Raw genomic sequence first — 21773 nt, forward strand, 5'->3', positions numbered from 1 at the left:
GTGTCTGGAATTGACACAAGTGCCACGATACCTGTCGTTGCGGGCATGCCACAGGTATTTCCTGGTTTTCAGGCTTCCTGGCGAGACTCTAAGAGCAGCGAATAGATGTGTGTGCGTGGCACAATACACCCTGCATCTCTCGACTAATGGTCTCCCAGTACATTCCATGAATGTGAATACGGAGGAGATGTCCCTGAAGTAGAGATGATTAGAGATGAGCGGCAACTAAGACTGTTGAAAGCCAGACTACCTAGATCGAACTGCGACAGTACATGCAGTCCTTTGATGGAAGCCGTGATGCAGCAGACTAGAGTTGTATCCATTGCTGATAAGTTCAATAGGACAACCAGGAGTGAACTCGTATATGTTGAGTCCACAGGTCACCACGAGCGAAGCATCCACCTGAAAACAGAAGGTACAAACATTGTCGCGACTCGTCTTCATGCGAATTACGTGTTTTGTAGAACGATCGACTAGTATGCCGACTGCACCAGAGTCCGGATAGAATTCATCTGCCTCGCTCAGTGTGTCTCTTCGCTAGCACAAAGTTAGAACGTCAAGGTTGCATCAGCTTCGCAAAGATCATCTTCTCCGTGTCCATAGTGAAATGTAGAGCCTGTATGAGTTGAGAAAGACGATTCGTCAGACACAGTAACATACAGCACCCCATACTTGCCGAGACATACATGACGACTGCCAGATGCAACCCATACATCCTCGAGTGAATTGTTCCACATGCGTGCAATTGCCGCGATGATTATAATATACGGAAGAGATCCATCGAATGATCGCAACACCTCGGGCTATAGTGATGGGTCAATGCCGTGACATGGCCGGACCCACCAGTGCACAAGCGTAACCGACGACGAATTCAGAGAGGGACTCGATCTACTTACCGCGAAAGACAGATGTGCAATGGAAGTCACTCGGATCAAATTATCTTCCTGCGAGACACGGCATCGTGCAGCTTTGATTTCATCTATAGAAAATGCACAGAATCTTTGGGAGCAGGTCATATCAGCGGCACATGAGAAGAGTCTACACGCAGCTGAAGAAGATCGTCGAATATTAAAACATGCTCGTCTATTCGGAGAGACAAATGGTTTCAGACTTCAATTAATTTGGACGTGCCACAGTGGTTGCCGACGGAAGTTGTGGTGAGTGGAATGTTAGACGAATTATGAGGTTGGCCTGGGGCCTCGAAGAGCAAGGTGACTCCAGTTGAAACGCAATATGCTGTATCCACAAAATTACGAGTAGTTTGTCGTAAGGAATCTGTAGACGGTAAAGCATAAGTACTACATGAGCGAGAAACGAAAAGCACAAAGAAGTTAGTAAATGTGGGTTGTAGATGTTACATGCTGAGTCGTAAAGAGACGGTTAAGAATAAGCCCACAAATTGTCGATGATATAAGGGATAGCGAATCGAGCATGGAAAGAATGAAAAGAATTAGTCAAGATTAACCCGCACTCGATCTGGCGGTCGAGCGGCAGGCTCTGAAGTTCCTAGGCGAGTGAATTTGCTGCGAAATCGCCCTTGGCGAGGGGAGGCGAGTTTGGAACCATCTTTCTCGTTGGATGTCAACTCCTTTGAGCGTACAGCAGCAAGGCGAGGATCAGATTTCACTTCGTCGGCGCCCTTGGCACCGGGTCGCGAAATAGATAGCAAGCGTCGTAGACCAGAACCAGTGGACTGGCGCTTCTCCTTCTTGGATTTTATGTCTTGTGCATCGATGACGGTGATCGCCTTCGCTGCAGCTGACATCGAGGACCTTTCTGCAGCAGCACTTGTAGTGCGCTTTCCTCCACGTTCGACGTGTGTCGGGGATGTTGGGCTACCAGCTGGCGTTGACAGGGAGGCTGTCATGTGTTCCTTCTCAACATTCACAAGCACCCAACCATTCCCACTCCCACTGCGACTGCCAGACTTTATCGGTGATGCGGGTGGATCAGTTGAACCTGATGCCTTCCTTTTGTAAACACTATCCCTCGATGGAGGATGAATCGGTGGAGGTGAAGGCCTCGGGGGAGATATCATCCCTACGAGCCCCGCTTCACTCTTGCGCACAGCCTGATCACTAACCAGCTCTGGCGAGGAAACCCTCGCATCATTGACATGTAATGATTTGTCTGGACTTCTTCTGTGTTCCAGATGAAGGCCGCGCTCATCGGCCATAGATGCCTGGGTCGTACGAGATAACACCTCGGGGCGCTCCTCCTCAGGCGGCAATGCCCAAGCGCCAGGTAGAACAGGCAGGCGCGGTGTTGGTTCCTCACTTGGCTCCTCGTACACCTCCTCAATGTTTTCAATGCCATCTGGCCGGCCACGTCCTGTCCATTTGAACCCGGAAGACGTGTCCGTGTCAAGTGTATTCACAGAGTATGCTGAGTCTCTCATACGAAACATTCCTGGGCTGAGGAGAGGCGGTCCCTCATTCATCGAGACATCATGGCCAGCAGGCGGTGGTGATGAGGTACGAGGGTCCCTGGGTGGGGAATGCGATCGGAGGAGTGGAGGGGTCTTCGAACGGGTCGATACTGGTCGCAGAGCGCTCACCCGGCGCTTGGGAGACGGAGATCTCGACCTCGGTCTACGATGATGTCGCTCGGGAGGTGGCGACGAGTGTACAGCGTCTTCATTAGGATGATCCGTATCGGGAAATGGGTCAGGGGTTGCTGTGTAGATGAGATTGGAAGTGAATCTATTACGCGCCATGGAACCTATACCAGTCATGTTCTCGCAACTACTTGGCACAGTGCTAGGGAGACAAGTGCGGAATTGACCGTGTTCTTCTTCATCTTGAGTTTCGAAGTCAACAGACACCGGCACTTGTGCACGGGGTGCAGGCTTGCGCATTGGATTGCCTGGTACTGCGCGAGGTGGCAGATTCGTCGCAAGGGGAGGTGATGTGGTGGATTCTGTTGCCGATCGCGGGTGGTGAGGCGACGTCTGAGAGGACGGCAAGCCGTGAGGCGGGTGCTGAGGGCCAGTGGCAGCTTTTCTATGCAAAGAGCTGGGTATCATGCCCACTTCCTGTGGTTCGGGGGTTGATACCCGGCGAGACCTTCTTATATCCGCCATCGAGCCGGATTGGCTTATAGGAGATTCAGGCCAATAAGGATCAGTTTCAGTAGTGCAAGGGCCAGTAAAGACCCATAGGTCCTTGACTCTGGAACGGCCATTGATTGCCAGCGAAATGACAAGGGAACATGCATGAGCATCAAGGGATAAGAGAAGTGAAAGAATGTGTCGCAAAGAGTCTGTTGCAAATGTATCTTCGTGGAACCCTGCACAAAAATGTTTAAAACGCACAGGAATTTCACTTGAAAGCACTCACAGCTATATCCCTTCAACTTGAATTCATACGCATTGTCCGTTTTCTTCTCTGACAATACGCCCCGGGGCCATGATCCTCGCACAGCTTGGAGAATCGCTGGAGTTGCGTTTAGTGGTGGATTAATGACTCGCATGATGGTCTGCGAGACAAATGAGATAGCAAAGGGCATTCTTCTCTCAATGTGTAGTCCCGTCTGGTGCGAAAGGTTACTCCCTGAGCCAGCGGGAGCTGGGGCAAAAGGTAGACCAGGCGAAGCAGGAGCAGGTATAAGGAGCCTCGAAAATGAGATAGCTAAACGATCGTCACGCTCTCGACCATAGTCAACGGTAGAAAGGATAGTGTATCCAAACCTATATATGACAGCGAATATGTCGAGGAGAATGCGCTCTGTACGAGGACTCTTGGGCGCATTCCAGGGTTTCTGAGATATGGTGAATTCGCAGAGGTTCTGCAAAGTATCCTCACGAAATCCAGCGTTCAGGTAAAAGTGATCAAGGAGCCGACGTAGAGCTGCAATGACATCGGGAGGAAAAGAATAGAGTCTGACGCAGCTTGAGCCAGAGATAGCAAGAAGGCTAAAGAGGCTCGTAGCTCGTTGGTCACGAATAAACTCTTTCCTTGGAATGAAACCAGAATCTGTCAGAGAGCCTGGCTGCATGTTTGTGATGGTTGGCCGGGACGAGGTGCGTCCAACGGAGGCAGCAAAGTGACACGGATATTGCCACAGACAGAGGCACGGAGAGTCGGGATGGACTCCAGGCGGAAAACGGCTGGCAGAAAGTCGTTAGCAAAGGAAGGACATCGAGCCCAGATCGGTTAAACTTACCTGGTAGTGAGAAGCGTGCGCTAACCGTTCAGAGCAGATTAAAGCAAGGCACACAAGGCGAGGTTGGCCGCACAGACGACGCTTGCGCAGCGGATTCGTATGCACTGCGTGGGTGTGGCCTGTAAATTGGAGACGCGGCTAGTAGCCACGAGTTTTGCTTAAGGCCTGTGACATCACAACTTAAAACACGTGCCAGTCGCGTAGGTCCAACTTTTCTAATTGGCAGAGCTGCAGAAGCCTTGCCAGAACTTAAGCAGTACGACACGATCGTTTCATAGACGAGATGGACGTAGAACTGAATCCAGGTCCTCGTGGAAGATGAACAGGACGACGACGGATACCTAGACCAATATTTGCTGGATGGCGAAGAAGGCATCGTGCTTAAGCTGTATACACATTAATATTGCACATCCATGTGTACCCCCTATAGGTCCGACATAGGGACAAGTTTTGCAGGGGTGAAAGCGAACTACATAATGAATAAATGATCTACCTTCGCACTTGTACCCATTTCCAGATGCTAAAGTGCTGAGGCGCTCGACATCAATCACGCTAGGACATATAAGGGAGGAATAGCCCAGGTGTCAGGTGTCTTGCACGTTCCAGCTGCAAGTCTTTCTCGGGAGATCCCGGTCCTTCGTGACGGGCCGTACACTACAGTTCAAACTTCATGCACTCGTTCTACGGTATGGAGCACCGCCAGCAAAAAACCGCAAAAAACCATTACTTGGTGACTGAACAGATCAAATATTTGGGCCAGCTTCTGGTGTCTCCTCCAAACCTCGAAGTTTCAAGCTTCAAATAGAACTGCGAAATGAATTTCCGGCATCGTGCTGGTTCGACATGACCCGGGGGTGCGCTAGATCAGCATGGGCAGACGGCTTTATAGTTTTAACGTGAGCATCGTGTACATTTAGTTCCAGTAGCCGCCCATGTCCAAGCTGATTCTTTTTGCACTAGTGACGACATAGATTTGTCTCCAGTCGCACCTGGTGTTGGACGCCCTATGATCGAAATCTATTGATACCAGAGTGGTATAGCATTGGATGGATTGACGCGTACCCACCTCCCCCGTGGATGGTATTAAAACACTAGCTCCCCGGACATATTATAATTATATACACGAGAGGACAACGTGAGGACCACACTTGGGTGTATTCAGGCAAACAACATGCAAAAGGTCAGTATATGCCCGATTGGTGCGCGTGAAATCACAGTTGCAACTTACAGTAATTGAAGTTCCCTCTTCGATGTGGTCCTCCTGATAGGTTTGCGTGATGCCGACAGTCGGTCCGGTGTGCACATTCGGGCCGCTGAGCCCTTCATTCTGGGATTTAAGACAACCGACCACTTCCAGAATCCTCTCTCTCATTTAATCTCAACCGTCGCTTAGCATCGCTATGTCGAACCTCAGTAAGCTGAACGTTTTAATGTGTAAGCTGATCATTGTCTGCTGGCACAATCGACACTGATAAGGAAAATGCACTCGGGACAGGTGGAACTGTGAGTGTTCTTGGCCGGCAGTTGTCTCTTCGAGCTTCTGACGTGAACCTCAGGGGGAGTACACCACTGGTTGGACTGGTTCTGGAGCCTCTACATCCGACAAGAAGGTGACACATTCGTCTTGCCTGCCGATCGATCACTGACCGCTAAGGCCTGGCCTTCGTAGATTGGGGTATGCGCATCTCCGACTTAGTTGTTTAGTCGACGACTGAGATCATGACATAAGGTCGTTGGCCTTACGATGTTCGATCTTCGAAGGTTAGGCAAAGTGGGTAGGATTGGTGGTGGGGCGATCATTCACTATATTCACAATTTAAAGCTAGATAGGCAAGCTCGGAATGGTCGGCGTTAATAGTGGCAAATTCCCCGCTATACGGCAACACTTGCAAGAGAACATCGGGAATGTTTACAAGGATATGGATACCTCGTGCGTGATCACATCAGTACTACTTGTTCTTGGCCAACCACCAATCAGCTTTGAGGAGTTCCCAAAAGATGGCAATGTCGATCCTGAGGCTTGTGAGTTGGTTGCGATTGCACTGCGCAGACTGTCTTACCCTCCTAGACAAGGTGGCCATCGACCAAATGTCTCCCGGAGATGCTATCATCGTGTTTACCCCTGATAGTGAGTTTCGATCTTTCCCGTGTCTAATATATACATCTCTCACTACCGCGACTACTCACAGGTACACACCTACCCCATTAGCTTGTACGCGATTGAACGTGGCATCCATGTTCTCGTCACAAAGCCCGCAACCAAATTGCTATCGCACCACAACGAGCTTATTGCAGCTGCGAGGAAGCATAACGTGGTCTGCTTTGTGGAGCATCATAAGCGGTTTGATCCCGTGTATAGTGATGCCAAAGCTAGAGCACAGGCACTTGGTGAATTCAACTTTTTCAACGCATGGATGAGCCAGCCGAAGAGTCAGTTGGAAACCTTCCGTGCTTGGGCTGGCAAGGATTCAGATATCAGGCGAGTTTGTCCGGTCACAGAAAATTTGGTAGGCTGACAGCTATTTCCAGCTATTATCTCTCGTCGCATCATATTGATATTTGCTGCTGGATTCTCCAAGACAAAGCAATACCCACGCGAGTTGTTGCTAGTGCAGCAACCGGCATTGCTACGGGGGAGCCCTATAACTGTGTCCCTCAAACAGAAGACACCATCACACTCCTCGTCGACTGGCAGTCGATCGAGAGCTCGGGACACAAGGGCACAGCAGTGTACACTGCATCTTGGACTGCACCTTTGAAGGCAGGTGTTCACTCTGCCCAACACTGGTATTATATGGGTTCGAAGGTGGGCCAGTCTTGCAACTGTCTATCTTATACCGACGTAACACACCACTGACTTGTACTGCAGGGGGATATAAACGTCGACCAAGCTCACAGGGGGTACGACATCACCGTTGACGAAACTGGGAAGACGTGGTACAACCCCTTCTAGTGCGTTCATTGGCCTGAAATTGTTATTTTTTTTTTTTAATTTCACTTCCATCACTAGCATGAAATATTCGCCCTCGGAGAGTGGTCACTTCGATGGACAACGGGGCTACGGATACATTTCAATCGAGAAGTTTGTTGACGCCGCCCGAGAAGTCAACGCCGGCGTTGCGAAACCCTCCGATTATGATGGTCACGGCTATCCGACCATTGCCAATACTGTACTTACCACTGCCATCCTCAATGCTGGCCGTATTAGTCTAGACGAGAAGAGAGCCGTTGGTATCATGAAAAGCGGAAACGAATGGATTCTAGAATGAGAGGTTTGCGTTGACGATGTTACATGCAATTTCAATTTACCAGGGTTACAACAAGTGTACTATATCGATGTGTCAGTGAAGCCCGAGTTCCGTACTACATCCGTGGAGGAATGATGAGCAATATCGAGCATGTGCAACTTGAAGATATGTTTTCATTCATTCCCGCGGGCGCCCTGAGTTCATTCTTATTCATTAATGTTCATTTACCCTAATGATGTCTATTGTGTTTCAAGATCTCATCCATGAAGAACAGGCACGCAGTGGCAGCCTGTGGATCGGCTTGAAACAGGGAAAGTTCGGTCCTTGTAGCAAGAACTACCTGAGAGCAACCAAGAACCTGACAAAAGTGTGGGAGGCCGACCCATGAATGCATGACCAGTGACTGGCGGACCTCAATCCATCAACTGAGAACCAGGACTTCTCACAATACTTATCAGCTCCTAGTCCCCACTCTCGGACATTTTTCGTTCTCTGTTGCTGTGCGAGAGATATACACGCCCTTGTTCTCATGGATAGAAACGTGTGGCCCACCGGAGAAAATCCAGCACCGAACATTCTCGCTAAGAACCATAATAATGGAAACACCCTTTGAGCCCTTCAGATTGCAAATGTAATTGTAGACAGAGTTCGATGTGGTAGAGAGATTGCTGCAACAATGACGAGGATGAATGCGCGGACAATGTGCAAGTAAAGGGTAGAGTAAAAGCACAAAGAAGCGGTTCGCGCGATGGGGATACGGGACAGAGAATGCAAGAAACTGCCCCACAACGAACCAGGTAGTCAACAGGGGAGTTAAAGAATACGATAAAGTGAAGAATAATATAGAACGAATGCGATAGACACAGAATATGACAGAGGTTGTCGACCTGGTTCGTTGCAAGAAGACGCGAGTTGAGGGAGTAACGATGGGTGGGTGATGCATAGACTAACAAGTTGAATGAATGCAGATAATGTTGTGGTTGGGCAGGACGACCAGATGTGGCAAAGTGGACCTTCCTTGAGAAGGATGACAGGTAGGAAGGAGTAGGGTACAGGACAATTATGTTGCCCGTCCTTCCCTGTATCAAGTATGCGGCACGCTGATGCGAATCCGACCTCCCAAGGCGGCCGCTCATCCTACAGTAGATTGTGCGCAGGATGGATGATGGGAAACGAGACGATTGCAGAGAAAGAAAGTGATGCATGGATGATGAGACTTGCAAAGACAATGCGCAGAGTGGCTGAGCGTGTAGGGTGGTGTTACATTTTGCGGGGTTGTAGCAGACTTTCGACACGGATTGGAGAGGACCTGAACAAAGGTACAGACCTACGCACTATGAGACGGCGGCCATTCATAGTGAGCCATTCAAGTGGTGCAGGGCTGGACGACCGAAGGCAACGAAGTCATGCGGCAGAAAATGGTCAGGTGGGGCCTCCATGCGTTGCTTATTGATGATAGGCTCAAACGATGTTGGTAAATTCTCCTTGTCGTCTTCTGATAGGAAAGAGCTCGAGAAGGGGTCGGGCGAGAACGACGAAGGACTCGTTGGAGTGAGAGGGAAATCATCGGATGTATCAGAGACGGAAGTTGTGGCGCTCATAGGCGTGCTGGCACCAGACGTCGAAGGGCGAGTAGGCGTCATTGGAAGGGGAATGAAGGACTGCCGTACGAAGCGACCGCCCTGGAGGTAGTACTGTACAACGAATGTTGCCGCCTTGGAGTAGAAGGCATAGGAGTACTTTTTTACCAGCGTCTCCGAAAGGTCGTTGACGTGCTTAGCCAAGCGGTTATCGAGATAATCGACGATCTCCAAACATTCCTCCGTCTCCTCAAAGATACGACGTGGTTTGCCGCAGAGGAACAGAGCTAGCGTGAGTGCTCCTAGTGCAATCGAGGAGGGAGGATATTTGGTGAACTCCCGGTGAAACAGAGTAATTTCCATCAGAAAACGTGCAACATGCTGCACCCTTTCTTCCTCGACAAATGGCTCGCAGCACATCAATCTGAGCCATGCTTCTGCAGTCGGATGACCTAGCGTCCACTGGATGGTCTGGAGCACATGGCCTTCCATCTGAATGAACGCAGACTCGTCATACGTATCACGACAGATCTGTGCAAGCTCTTGTACCGTCGGGACGCGTTCCTTGGCGTCCTCGAACTTGGCAGCAATCCACAGCGCCGCACAGCCTACGAGTTGATAGTGCTTGATGTAAACTATTCTTCGAGAGACGTAGCGGTCCACAATATTGAGAGTGAGATACAACGTCTCAGGTCGAAGTCGGAAAGTGAAGTGAATCTCAACAAGAAAATCGACGAGACATGGGCGCATGTGCCATCGGATCTCGGGTTGCTGATCCATCGACTGTGAGGACGACATGGTGTATCGCTATACCAGGAGAATTAGGCGCGCCAATAGACCAGCAAAAACGTGACACAAACCTCCATCTCATGCATGTAGAAGCGGATATCTTCTCGGTATTCCTCTTCTAGGAAAATGCCTTGCCTGCGAAGAGCGGTGATTTGGGCTTGACGTTGTCGCTGCTGCAAAAGAGCTGCTTTGGCAGAATAGGGGGTTCGGCGGGTGACAGGAGGAGGACCGAGAGGGGGGGTCTTGTGATGTTTCGATATACCTGAAGGTGATGGCCGTTTCTTAGGGTACGCAGCATTTCGAGAACTCCGGTAAGAAGTGGTAGAAGTGTCTTTCATAACTGAAGAAGCGGCGGGTGAGATCGATCTAGGGAAGCGTGCGACCGATAGTGGGCTGGAGGGGGGCAATTGAGCGAACAGAGGAGTAGACTCGGCATCAGCAAGGATTTCATCAAATGAGGTAGGAGAAGACATTGTTGGATGCGCGAGCGCCTCAAGCGCGCACAAGGTGAATGATGGTAAATGAAAACAACCACTGAACGGCTCAGCGTCTATCATGGATCATGAATGGAATGCATTCGTAGTATGCCTACGGCTATGGAGTGGCATTGGAATACGCGATCTCACGACGTGACACCACTTGGGATAAGCGAGATCTGAAAAGAACTGACTCACCAGAATCAGAAACTGATCATGCGAAAGCGAACAACTTTAAAGGTTGTCGTGAATTGAGGATGGAGGTGAAGAGTGGCGTGCGGCGAGTAGGTGATGAACTGGGTATTAACAAATCGTGGTCAGCGTGGATGGTCGTAAGGAAAAAGGATAGGCAGATGCAAGAGAAGGAGCTCGACGACTATGCGCAGGGACTATGAAAAGTCTCCTGGAATGAAGAATTGGACAAGAAGAAAGTGAGAACACTCGAAAAGAGTATAAGATGAAGCGGCACAATCGGCTCGTCAAGGTGATTCAAATTCAAAAAGGAAATTCGAAGAAAAAAATATCGTCAAACTTCTGTGAAATCATGCAAAAATATACCACGACAACCACAGATGGGGGCGAGCAGAATCAGACAGTTAATCCTAGAGTCCTTGGCATTTGACTATACTGTCAGAATGTTCCTTAACCCTGCCCTGGGGCCCTTGATCAGCGCTCAGCTGCGCAGCGCTCTGAATAGCGAGGGCTCCAAGGGGATATCACCGCCCACATCAGGCGCATATTCCCACGACCCCACGTTTTACAGCGACCAAAAGAATGACATCAATATAACCGAGCCGGTCCTCACCTCGAATACACTTGTTCGACCGGTCTTGCTTGATCAAAAGATGCTGTTAGGAACCGTTAGCTTGTTCTCCGCTGTCAGGGCCATTGGGTACGCACTTGTGAACAACGTTGACTGACACCAGCGTGTTGGTTATCCTGTACCGAAGCATTTCACATCAGTCACTATCGATGGCATCAGATGCGCTGGTAGCTTACAAGCGACTTCGGGAGGTGTGACCGATGAAGGTATTTTCGGAGAGAAAATTGGTGAGGGAGAAGCGATTATGGCAAATTATTCAGGCAAAAAGTAATGCGGTTGGGCAAAGAACGAGAGTGAGAGACCAAGCAAAGGAAAGACTGAGTGAGTTGGTTGAGAGCAAAGGCAGAGCAACGACTATAAAGAAGGATCGCTCGAAGCTAATCGAGCGCGTGGAGTGTAACGGGCACAAGAGCGGACGTGGCTTTGTACTCGTAAACTGGCTTGCGCCGGGGGGGAACGGGATTGAGAGTAAGTTGCAGGAACGAGTGTACCACTAGGTAGTCCTGCAAATTTTCAATCGCGGAAGGAGGTAATTGTCGAGTGCAATGCAGAGAAGGCGTGTACCGCTTATCCCTTTGTTCTAGCAAGCGGTATGTATAATTATTTCCTCTTACTGGCGATTCTTCGGCAGTAATTATTCACTTAAGACATGGTGCCGTTCTGATTCGGGAACATCAAAGTCCACGTTGTCTGCCTGCAGGCGGAGGATGTCAAGGGTTATCTGTTTATGTAAGTTCTATATCATCCTTCTCTGCGGCTTATAGTAGTCTCCCCAAAAGGATTCCTCTTTTCACGTCTGAACCCGTCATTATAATACTGAGTACTAGCATGGGTGACCCTTAAGGAGACTTGCTAGTGTTCGAGTCGCATCGCCAGCGAGATTTTTCACAATTTCTTGTTTAAATGAAAGTTCACGGAAGAAATCATATATTGCTGGTGTATTTCGAGCAATCTTCTCGTCGCCTCTGCGGCTCTCTGCGGGCACACAAACTCCCACAGCATACCTCCCATCAGTCACCTCTTATCGAGCGTCTACGATGCCATCGGTCCATATAGGTCCACCCCCCAATCGAAGGCGGCAGCGTCCCTATCGGATGACCCTTTCATCATCTGATGTTATCCAAATCAAGTGATTTCTAGAGTGACGGCTTGAGCGGCCCAAGGTGCCTCGACAGAATGCCGCATCATTAGAACAAGGGGACCGAGTAGAAGACTGTCATTGACACTGAGCGCGGGCCCATCACTCAAATTTGACTGAAACAGTTTAACCAGGCCTCGTATATTCATAGACCTGTACCTATCTCCGCACATTCATTGCAGTGAACATCACTTGTTGAATATCACTACGATGTCAAGCAAGACCTTGCAGTGAGGATCGATACGATGCGGGGATTGAGTGTTTTCGCATAGACTCGATATCTAATCTCAAGCCAGCAGTTAGATTCATGTCCACGGCGATACGACTCGTGAGGGAGCCGTAAGGAGCGCCGCCTGTCACTGTTCTCGTGGTTACGACGGAATTTTCAGACATGGATTATGGAACGCTCCAAATGTTAGAGTTTGAAGTGCACGCCGGTAAGGAAATCTGCGATTGATATTCGCAGTCGCGAGAATCATCACCCTCGTAAAGCATTTTGCCAAGAACTCCTTGCACAGCAGTTACAGAAGAGAACCAGTGCAGCACGAGCGTCAAGACGTTCATAAGTTACGTAGATAAAGTACTTATGTCCTTCTTTATGCAGTTAGTAAAATCCATGGCCATGGTAGTCCTTCTATTCTGGCCCAATATGGAGACGCCGCGAGAACCCTGTGTATTTGCGTCGCAGGTGTCCTCCGTTCATCGTAATGATGGTGGCGTTGAAATACTCACGTTCAGTGGATCAGGCCTGGCCTCAGGTTTCGCTATATGCACTATAAATTATTGTCCGTTCGGAGATCAACGTGGCGTGGCCGACAGGCTGGCCAAACTCTAGCCAACTCTTCAGTGATTCACCAGGTCCCAGACGCGGGTTTTGAACAGCGCCATCCATCGGGAACTCTCCATGGTAGCCATACCCAAAAATGGTCAATAATATACGCTTGCGGAGAACCACAATGAAACATAATAGACAGACGGTATGAGGACAACTGGGAAACTAACGAGAGAAAATTATTAGGTCAGTCCGAAAGTGAATGAATGTTGGGCGAGGATAAGAAACTACAGGTAATTCGTGAACTCTCATTCCCTTCTTCCTCCGCTCATCAAAAGCGCCATGAGATCGTGGGCGGGTTGATTGTTTGAACCAGGCGGGCCCTGCTGTTGATAGTGGAGAGGAAGCATGTGTGGAGGGATTTGCTGCTGCTGCTGCTGTTGTTGCCTCATGGAGAGTAGAGGCGGTTGGATTTGAGGACCCTGTTGTCCGAAGCCTCCGTTAGGACCACGGAGACCGCCTGGCATACCGTTAGCACCGTTTATCCCCAGAAGCTGGGCTTGCGCGGGACTAAGATTTCCAGGGTGCATCAGGCCTTGCATGGTGTTGTGTCCATGCAGCTGGTGGGTTCCTCCGGGGTGGGGCACACGCATTTGAGGAGCGCCGTTGAAGCCCATACCCCCCGGAGGAAAGTTGTTGAACTGCTGTTGAAGCGCGGCATTAGCATGCACCGGACCGTGTAGCCCGCCAGGGATCGCCATTGCCGAGTTCAAGAATTGCGCAGGCTCATGAGGTGGTCGCCCACCCAAATTAGCCAAACCAGGCGGCAGTCGTTGAGCTGAAGGTTGCATAGGATTCGGTGAAGGGCCACCACGAAATTGGGATGGTTGGAGAGGCATGCCCCCATTGCGATTCATGTTTGCCTGATGTAATCCTTGGTACATTTGCGCAGGCCCGCGTTGGGCGCCAAACTGCATGGAGTCATCGATGTCAGAGAGCATGGCGCTGTTTTGCCTGCTCCGAGGGGGGGCGGCTGAGCGTAAGCCGGGCACCATGCCATCTGGGACAAAATTCCTGTCATCAAGACGGCTATCATATAATGAGTCCAGGCGGGTGTGGCCAGGATAGTGCTGGGAGTGGCCAAGCTGGTTTTGAAGATGGTGAAGGTTGGAGAGAGGAGCATTGAAGTGTGCAGCATCTGAAGCCAACACGTCTGGTGGTACATGAGGCCTTTGACCCTAAGACTGATATCAGCACTGCTAACTTCAGTATAGACGATGATACAACCCACATGGGCTGAATTGCTTAACATAGCAAATATATCTTCCATAGCTCTGGCATCCGGATTACTTGTGGGTATTCCATTGTATCCACCGAGCTCGCCTCTCGTTGAGCCGCCTACTGGAGCTTTGCCCATTCCCTGCTGAGAGTCTCTCCCTTTCCCGTCGAAAAATTTCGCAAACCGGCTGCCTTTCGCAGCTGCGATTCCAGAGCTCAGTTGCTCGTACGGAGCAGAGTGGCCAGGCAAAGTCCCGCCCATGGGGACGTCAACCTGTTCGAGGTTCATGTGCCCAAAGGCATTGCGATCTCCAGGAGGTGCAACAGAACTTCGACGGAACGCATCCAAAGGCGACAATCCTAGACCTTCTCGAGCTTCCTCAAACGGCGAGAAGCCTTGAGTCATTCTTACAGCATCTGAATTGTCATTATGATGTGTGGTTGACAAAGGTCCACTTGAGGGAATGGTTGGGTTGATTGCCGGCGAGCTGTTCTTCGACAGAGACACGGGGGAATGCGAACCTGTGTACGAGGGAGGGGTGTGACCTACAGAACCCTGAGGAGTTTTGGAGGTAAAATTAAGAAGACGACAGCCTGGGGGAGGAGCAGCGTGAGGAGAAGATGCGGCAGCGGCACCGAGAGCTTCGATGGAAGGCTTTGGCAAAGCTTGAGGTGCCGGTAAATCAGTAGAGACAGGTTTAGGGAAGAAGCGAGAACCCCCCGGCTTTCCTTTGTCAATGTCAGGCTCGCGGGCACCAGCTGGTACCCCAGGGACAATGGCAGACGATGGGGGCGGTAACATAGCAAAGAGTGTACGAGAACTATCGTGGGCAGCTGTGTCAGCTTGTGGTAGAGATGGAGAAGTAGACGATTGCAAAGAAATTGGCTGAGGTGAGAGATGAGCGCGTTGCTCTGCAGTTGTTTCAACCAATGACAGGTCTACCCGTGTATCAGCACATCGAGCCTGCCTGAGAGGAAGATATGACCTGCCGTTTGTAAGAGTTGAATCTTTGGTCTCTGAAGATGTGTCTGAGAGTAACGACGGACCCGCGGGGGGAGACTGGTCAGCTCTCTTCTTTTGTTCTTCCCTTTTCATCATCAGCTTAAAGAGCTGGATTTCGTCCAAGTGGCTTTCAGACGTATTCGTCTTCCCTTCAAAGTCACCAGAACGATCACCATCTTGTGCAGCAGCGGTTTGCTCCTTCTGCTCTCTCTCCTTGATCTCTCGCTTGAATGCCTGTATGTCATCTAGGTCTCCGGGAGCCCGACCTAAACCGTTGCTGCCAGCAGAAGGGATGTATGTGTCCATCCATGCAGGCTCCTTCTCTCTTTCTTTCTCACGTTCTCGGTCCCTGCGATCGTCCTTGTCCTTCGCCTCATCAGATTTTCTCTCGCGGCCAGCCGCGCGCTTGTTTCGACCGTCACGGTCATCGGTGGAAACCCATCGACGGTCCTGACGATCGCCAGAATCCCATGCGGCAGGGCGGTCGCGTACCCGGTCCTTGTCTCGTGGATCACGGTCCCGTCTCGCTGCCATACGCTCATCCCGCTTTCCGTCATCTCTCCAGCGACGAGGATCGTCCGCCTCAGATTCTCGATCAATGTCACGGTCGTCCCTGTCCCTTCGGTATGCCACTGTCTCTCTTTGATGGTCGTCGCGGTCGCCTCTGCGATCACGATCCCTGTCGTCCCGATCACGATCACGTCTCGACAATGAGACATCCCGCCGTGGGCGGGAAGAGTCACGAACCCTTGAGCGAGGTCGGTCACGCTCATCTCGATCGCGTCTAGGATTATCAGAACCTATAGACACTATTAATGACTGTGAAGTGCGAACGGAAAGACAGTGTCCTACGTTCACGGCCTGTGCGAGCTGATTCTATTCCGCGACTTAGTGACTCAGGCTCTATGTGAGGGTAGGGAACGTACCGCGTCTCCAATCCTCGCTCGTTTCACCATCTTTCTTTTTAGGAGGTTCTCGGGAATCAAGCTGACGACTACTGAGGGCTTGCTGCGACTGGGAGGATATTCGAGAGGATGTACCACCAAGGTGAGGGGTCACGTCCCTGTCCTTTCCTCGAAGTTGCTGCATGGAAGAAAGAGCACGACGGTCGCGGTCATACTTATCTGACAACTTTAATAACGTGTGAGCGCTCTGGTGTGCAACAGGTGTGACCACTTACATTCCGTAGTCTTTCTTGGCCGTCTTTGACCCGGGAATCGCGTTCTTGTTCTCTGTCTGTATCTCTGTCTCGGTCTCGGTCAGTTGCGCGAATGGACTGGTGCTTAAAGTTGCCCATTTGCGAGGGCTGGGTGATGGCGGCCCCACGGAAAGAGGGTCGGGCAGCGCCTTCTAATGACACTGGTCAGACCGGGTAGCAAGAGAAGGTAATCATGAGGCCTACCTCCGTCCTCCGCATCTCTGCGAAAGCTGGAATGATGTTAGCTGGGTGTAAGATGGTGTCATTGGCAGACCTCACCGTCGGTCACGAGCGTTGAGTTGAGGGAGTGCTTCCGAGTCCTTTTTAAGATTGGCTTGGTCACTCTCGGTTCTTCAGAGGTAGAATGAGTTACCAGCTCGAAAAAGTAAAACACAGCACAAACCCAAACCAATCCTTCAAAGCTGGCATGCCTGTCGGAGGACAAACGAGGGGAGATTTATGAAGAAGAAGTAGATGGGGTCGGGAATACATAACGAAGGGTCGACTGCGGATATCATTTTTATCTTTAGCAAGACTGTCAGTGGCGGGTTCTGGTGATTTAGAAGATGAATGGTCTGGTCGGAGAGAGACTTTGGACACAGCATCAGATAAGTTGTCAACGACACCATTCTCTGGGAAGACAACGTCCTGGACAGCGACCTGGTTCTCTGCGCCAGACATTGTGGTGTGAATGGTTTGTTGGAGAGACTTGTGAGAGAGCAAAACGTCGCCGCAATAGCAATGCCAGCAACGCGGACTTGGAAGAGCGGAAAGCAAAACAGAAGTAACTCCAATTCTAGCCACAATTTCTTGTTTGTAACATTCAAGAGCGCATATGCCAAATTTTGGTCTCAAGTATTTCATTTTGCAGCAGAGAGTTATCCACTTGTATCGTCATGCTATAAGAGCGTCCAGACGTACGCTGTTATGTTTCTGAAAAGTTTTACTACTGCTAATTACTACTTATCAGATATACCTGACCGACAGGCCAGGTCGGAGACCATTATCTGGTTTCGTAGCGAAATTGAGCGCAACAGATGGCTGACGGACGTGGTGAGTCGGTCTTGCGCTTACGCCTCTAACACTCATCGCAGTTTAGGCTGTCATAGAGGAAAAAATTTCCATGGCTCGCCGAGAGATTCGTCAAATACTTCCAACATCGCAGGCCCTGTAAGCGACATCGTCACAAGAGTGCTGCTGCGATGGCAATGCTCCTGGAGCGCTCAAAGATGCGGAGGTTTGCACTTCGTTGTAAGCAGCAGGTTTTGCACAGATGCATCCAGTCAAGACAGGGATCAGACACGACTGTCCTCACTTTTCTCATCCATCAGGACGGGTGATTTGAAAAACACCGTGTTCTTACTTCCCCATCTTGAACCACACAATAAATGTGTATACTTTATAAATTCTCGTTCATATCGTGACAACAGGCGAGTATCAACTGTAGCGCGATATCCTGTTAACAAGAACAGTCCATCCCACTACGCAAAAACAACTTCGCTGACCGAACATACCTCTCCGTGTACGGTTTATCCCGTATTTATATAGTAAGGCGCTGCCTCATATATCATGCAACCCTGATTAATTTCAACCCAAAGAATTAAGAAATGAAAACAAGCTAATGATATTCACCCGAGTTTTTGCCCATTCAAGTCAGACATGCTGTTGCCAGAGTCCTTCACACTTCGTACCGTTATGACCGGAACTCAAATTTGATATTCATCACGTTTGCAGTCAACGAACTGGATATGGCTTTCGTGCTGCGTGTACTCTCAAATATGCCCGCAGCAGAATATTTTCTTCGCAGTGATCAGTCACCGTCATCAAAGTCATGGACGTCCAAAGTAGGAACGAGATAAAGAGTGCGGTCCTTGATTGTATCCTCGAGATGCCACGTTTGAACGTTGCTGAACCATGTGCAGCAAGGAGGAGCATGCGCGGTCCAGTTCCTCGCAATCCAGACGGGTCGGGAGTGCCACGGTAATATATCATGCTCCGCCGAACAGGATGGTGATGAGATAGGCCGAGACCTCACCTAACCTTTGACCAGGAACGAAGAGAGAGATCCGTGGAATATCGCAAGGAAGGAGTCGAAGCCACATTCGTACCTGCATAATTCCCAACAATTCCCAACAATTCCCAAATATTCTCTAGACCGCAGTAAGCGCTCCGGCCACGCTTCCTTCACCGTCCATCGGAACAGTCAAAGGTGCTGGTGAGATGCTTAAACGGCTTTGTGGTTGTCCCTTGTGAGGATCACGGTTGTCTATCACAGAGCAGATCTAACGGCATCGAAATCGATTCCGAACACGTATCACACCCTAGTTATAGGATCAAACGGCACGTTCAAGCATCAATCCACCATTGTCCAAGAGATATACATGCGTCGATCGCATGAGCTCCCTCTAGTTCCCTTTGAATCAACTGCTGGATTTAGGGTGAGACCTTTCAGAAGTCTCTGGATGACAAGTTCCGTGTCTATAGCCACCCTTAAAGAAGTCATGTTGAAGTCGACACGTGAAGACGGGCTTGTAGCATCCTATCATTTGACCTCCGTCATGTTCTACAGCTTGCATAAATTGGGTGTCTGCGTCCCGCACGACCCATTTTATTGGCATGCGATGACATCCAATCATGCCTAGATACACATTTTCGGAGGGTAAACCACTGGTGTACGAGAAAGCTCCCCGCGTTCTAGAGATGCAGACAATCGCATCGGGATTCTGGAAGGACCAGCATTGATATTGATCTCGCGATCTTTCCTCTGTAGGCGTTCAAGCTGCTCGCCTGCAAAGAACTCGATCGTACGACCGATATATGCACTTAAAATCCCAAAGCTTGAGAAGATAGACCAAATGAGTACCACGACGACATTCGACCCGAAATCGTGATGTTTTTTTTTTAAAAAATTGGTTCAAACCTGGTAGTGATGTCAGAATTGATATCACAACTATCGTTGAGGTATTCTGTGGCTTTGCTGTTCAAATGCAGGTAGGTACGCTATAGGGGGTTTGGCTTATCTTAGCTGATGAAAGCGAACAATTTGGTTCCTACTACCCCTAATCTGGAACGCAACGTATCTTTGCACACCTTACAGCTGTTTGCAAAACTGCAAAAATTTCGCCACTTCCTTGACCAAAAAGGAAATCGACATAACAACGCGTCCTGGACACTCGTAGTAGGCTTCCTGCAACTTGTACACATTTTTCAGGCACTTTTAGCCCTTACTACTACCTTTATTATATGTCATACCAACCTGTTTACCATGGCAAAAAGAACGAAACCCGCCCCGGTTCGGAAAAAGCACACAATCAAGATCCCAGCAAGATCATGCAACATGGCAGCCACGCCCATTGACGAGAGCACTGACGTCACGTTCGGAAGCAAGTTTTCGAAGGGTCTTGTGTGTGAGACCAGCTTCTTTGAGGTTGCGCGATAGGGTGGAAGTACTGACAATGATATCGTGCCTGAGTGCAAGCCATGTGCAGACCTCGTCAAGGAAGAGGTCGGAATCTACAGCAAAGATATCTTCAACTGCAGTCAACAGTGCACGTGTAATTGTTCGAGTACGGCCGGTGACTGGAGATAGAGGCCTCGTGACAGCACCGAACTCCTCGAATATCCATCGCCAGCGGTAGCAGCTCCTCCCACTAATACCAAGTGCTTCGTTTATATCCTCCAACTCTCATCCATTATCCCAGAGTCGAATGGCACATTCTTTGATGTCATTTATCATTGCTGATTCTTCGGTTGACCATAGTGTATAGGTGATAGAGAGTCAAATTCAGAGTCTCCTGGTGTTGTGAGCGATGTCTGAATGGCATATAAAAGCTGTCTCAGTGCCTAATGAGCGTCCAGGACGCGTTGTTGTATCAATATCCTTTTTGGTCAAGGAAGTGGCGAAATTTTTGCGATTGACATTAGTTTTTCCAAACAGCTGTAAGCAGTGTAGGAGGCCCGAATGACACGCTCCAGAGTGGCGGCTTCTGGAAGTTCTACGTTCCACTATAGCTTTCGTTATATATTCAGAGTCGTTGACTGGCCGCCGGTTACGGCCCATGATGCATGATGGACAGATATGCAATTCAACGGCACGATATTTGGACGATATCGCACTCTTTTGGAGCAACTCAGGTTCGATGGGTCATTGGACAACCCAATATACGCTGCGCTGGAGAGACAGGTCGCTTAAGAAGAGGTACCAAGAGGCGGATTCACGAACCTCGGCGTTCTGGTGAATCCGTGTGGCTCACGCATTGGGTTACATCGACGGGTCAGCCTAGTGGGCATTATCATGATCTAAACCTGATGACATGGATGCCCTTCTCGTATGGGAGTATCCGTGATGAGTTGCTTAAACGCTTACGAGTTGTAGGCCACTCTCTTAGATCGATGCAGAGGCGGTCTGGAGGCGGTAATTGAGAAAGCATGTTCGGGGGTAACACGCTTCAGTTAGATTGTCCTGAGCGCAATTTCGATACGCTCGAAGCACTGGAGGAAGTATATTTTTAGGTGGAGCGAACCATACAAACAACAAAGATCCCAAAATTACATCAATGCAATGGCGAGCTTAAGGATGTGCAACATCGAGACTGGGTTCATGCCCCTTAGTATACATAGAACCGCACAAGGGGGATGGTGTGACTTCGGCCCTTGCAGGTCGTTCGGGGTCGATCTAAGCTTGGTTGCGTAGAACTAAAGGACGTCATCAAAGGGAGAAATATTTCAGGGTGTCTTCACTTACTAAGAATTACCGAGTCTCCGCTGAAAGATCGCAATCATCACCCTGCCATGGAAGCGTAGCATGAGCATATCACTCACCGCAAGAACATTTTGCTGATAAACCGATCTTTGTTGACTGGCTTCTTGTTTTTACCCTTGGGGACTTCGGTCCACATCTGCATCGTAGTTCAGTACGATCTCTGCCAGTCATGAAGTAGAGTGGACCTCTTTGACGTTTTCAAGTACCTGTGTTACTTGACTTCAGAAACTGGTAGAAAAGACTGAAAAGGGTGACGCACCATATTACTGTGGCGATCAAATGCCTTTACACGAGCGAGAAGCTTTTTGTTATTTCGCAAAGAAATGAGGACCTGGGCATGGTTGCGAACTGCCTGTTGCAGAACTGAAAGGGGGCCTTGGCTAATTTCATGCTCTTCCAGCTGGCGCAGCTGAGCCTCATCGAGTTCTGATTTTGGTACATGAACGTATTGACTGGACAGGTGTTAGCCAACATCTAGATGCCCTTGAGCATTGCACCTACCTCATGATTGCTTGTGAGGAGTGTTTGTTTGTGAAGGCCAA

At 49.7% G+C, this 21773-nt stretch overlaps 8 protein-coding genes across 8 annotated transcripts; 2 read left to right on the forward strand and 6 right to left on the reverse strand.

Moving 5' to 3' along the window:
- Nucleotides 1-1450: 1450 nt before the first annotated feature.
- Nucleotides 1451-3996, reverse strand: EDB91DRAFT_1042313 (uncharacterized protein; the record flags this gene model as incomplete). The annotated part of the gene is made up of 2 exons (XM_041312989.1): nucleotides 1451-3288; nucleotides 3339-3996. 2 exons carry the CDS (start codon nucleotides 3994-3996, stop codon nucleotides 1451-1453), a joined length of 2496 nt encoding a protein of 831 aa, XP_041183822.1.
- Nucleotides 3997-5735: 1739 nt separating this feature from the next.
- On the forward strand, nucleotides 5736-7596 carry EDB91DRAFT_1097343 (uncharacterized protein). Its single transcript, XM_041317053.1, has 7 exons — nucleotides 5736-5774; nucleotides 5834-6186; nucleotides 6215-6296; nucleotides 6374-6643; nucleotides 6694-6970; nucleotides 7034-7116; nucleotides 7175-7596. Exons 2-7 carry the CDS (start codon nucleotides 6006-6008, stop codon nucleotides 7431-7433), a joined length of 1152 nt encoding a protein of 383 aa, XP_041183823.1. The 5' UTR covers nucleotides 5736-5774; nucleotides 5834-6005; the 3' UTR covers nucleotides 7434-7596.
- A 237-nt stretch (nucleotides 7597-7833) lies between these two features.
- EDB91DRAFT_273880 (uncharacterized protein) lies at nucleotides 7834-8559 on the reverse strand. The gene has a single exon (XM_041326669.1). The coding sequence runs from the start codon at nucleotides 8353-8355 to the stop codon at nucleotides 7867-7869; it is 489 nt and encodes a 162-aa protein (XP_041183824.1). The 5' UTR covers nucleotides 8356-8559; the 3' UTR covers nucleotides 7834-7866.
- Nucleotides 8560-8764: 205 nt separating this feature from the next.
- Nucleotides 8765-10119, reverse strand: EDB91DRAFT_1233888 (cyclin-like protein; the record flags this gene model as incomplete). The annotated part of the gene is made up of 2 exons (XM_041321150.1): nucleotides 8765-9799; nucleotides 9853-10119. The coding sequence occupies 2 exons, from the start codon at nucleotides 10117-10119 to the stop codon at nucleotides 8765-8767; spliced, it is 1302 nt and encodes a 433-aa protein (XP_041183825.1).
- Nucleotides 10120-10892: 773 nt separating this feature from the next.
- On the forward strand, nucleotides 10893-12355 carry EDB91DRAFT_1332863 (uncharacterized protein; the record flags this gene model as incomplete). Its single annotated transcript, XM_041325409.1, has 6 exons — nucleotides 10893-11149; nucleotides 11184-11271; nucleotides 11341-11548; nucleotides 11578-11670; nucleotides 11761-11809; nucleotides 11845-12355. 6 exons carry the CDS (start codon nucleotides 10893-10895, stop codon nucleotides 11921-11923), a joined length of 774 nt encoding a protein of 257 aa, XP_041183826.1. The 3' UTR covers nucleotides 11924-12355.
- Nucleotides 12356-12842: 487 nt separating this feature from the next.
- On the reverse strand, nucleotides 12843-17241 carry EDB91DRAFT_1097362 (uncharacterized protein). Its single transcript, XM_041317054.1, has 9 exons — nucleotides 16873-17241; nucleotides 16749-16820; nucleotides 16674-16699; nucleotides 16452-16621; nucleotides 16198-16402; nucleotides 16124-16147; nucleotides 15259-16071; nucleotides 14282-15207; nucleotides 12843-14228 (listed from the first exon to the last, which is right to left on the reverse strand). The coding sequence occupies exons 1-9, from the start codon at nucleotides 17148-17150 to the stop codon at nucleotides 13299-13301; spliced, it is 3444 nt and encodes a 1147-aa protein (XP_041183827.1). The 5' UTR covers nucleotides 17151-17241; the 3' UTR covers nucleotides 12843-13298.
- Nucleotides 17242-19839: 2598 nt separating this feature from the next.
- On the reverse strand, nucleotides 19840-20145 carry EDB91DRAFT_1027794 (uncharacterized protein; the record flags this gene model as incomplete). Its single annotated transcript, XM_041312661.1, has 1 exon — nucleotides 19840-20145. A coding segment is annotated over one exon (306 nt), but the record flags the coding sequence as incomplete, so codon positions are not given.
- Nucleotides 20146-21144: 999 nt separating this feature from the next.
- EDB91DRAFT_1242326 (uncharacterized protein) lies at nucleotides 21145-21737 on the reverse strand (the record flags this gene model as incomplete). The annotated part of the gene is made up of 6 exons (XM_041322174.1): nucleotides 21145-21164; nucleotides 21214-21233; nucleotides 21291-21367; nucleotides 21417-21437; nucleotides 21491-21683; nucleotides 21733-21737. The coding sequence occupies 6 exons, from the start codon at nucleotides 21735-21737 to the stop codon at nucleotides 21145-21147; spliced, it is 336 nt and encodes a 111-aa protein (XP_041183829.1).
- Between the last annotated feature and the right edge of the window lie 36 nt (nucleotides 21738-21773).

This window comes from Suillus paluster, assembly GCF_016628075.1.
Source record: "Suillus paluster strain FC165 chromosome Unknown EDB91scaffold_2, whole genome shotgun sequence".
Lineage (NCBI taxonomy): Eukaryota > Fungi > Basidiomycota > Agaricomycetes > Boletales > Suillaceae > Suillus > Suillus paluster.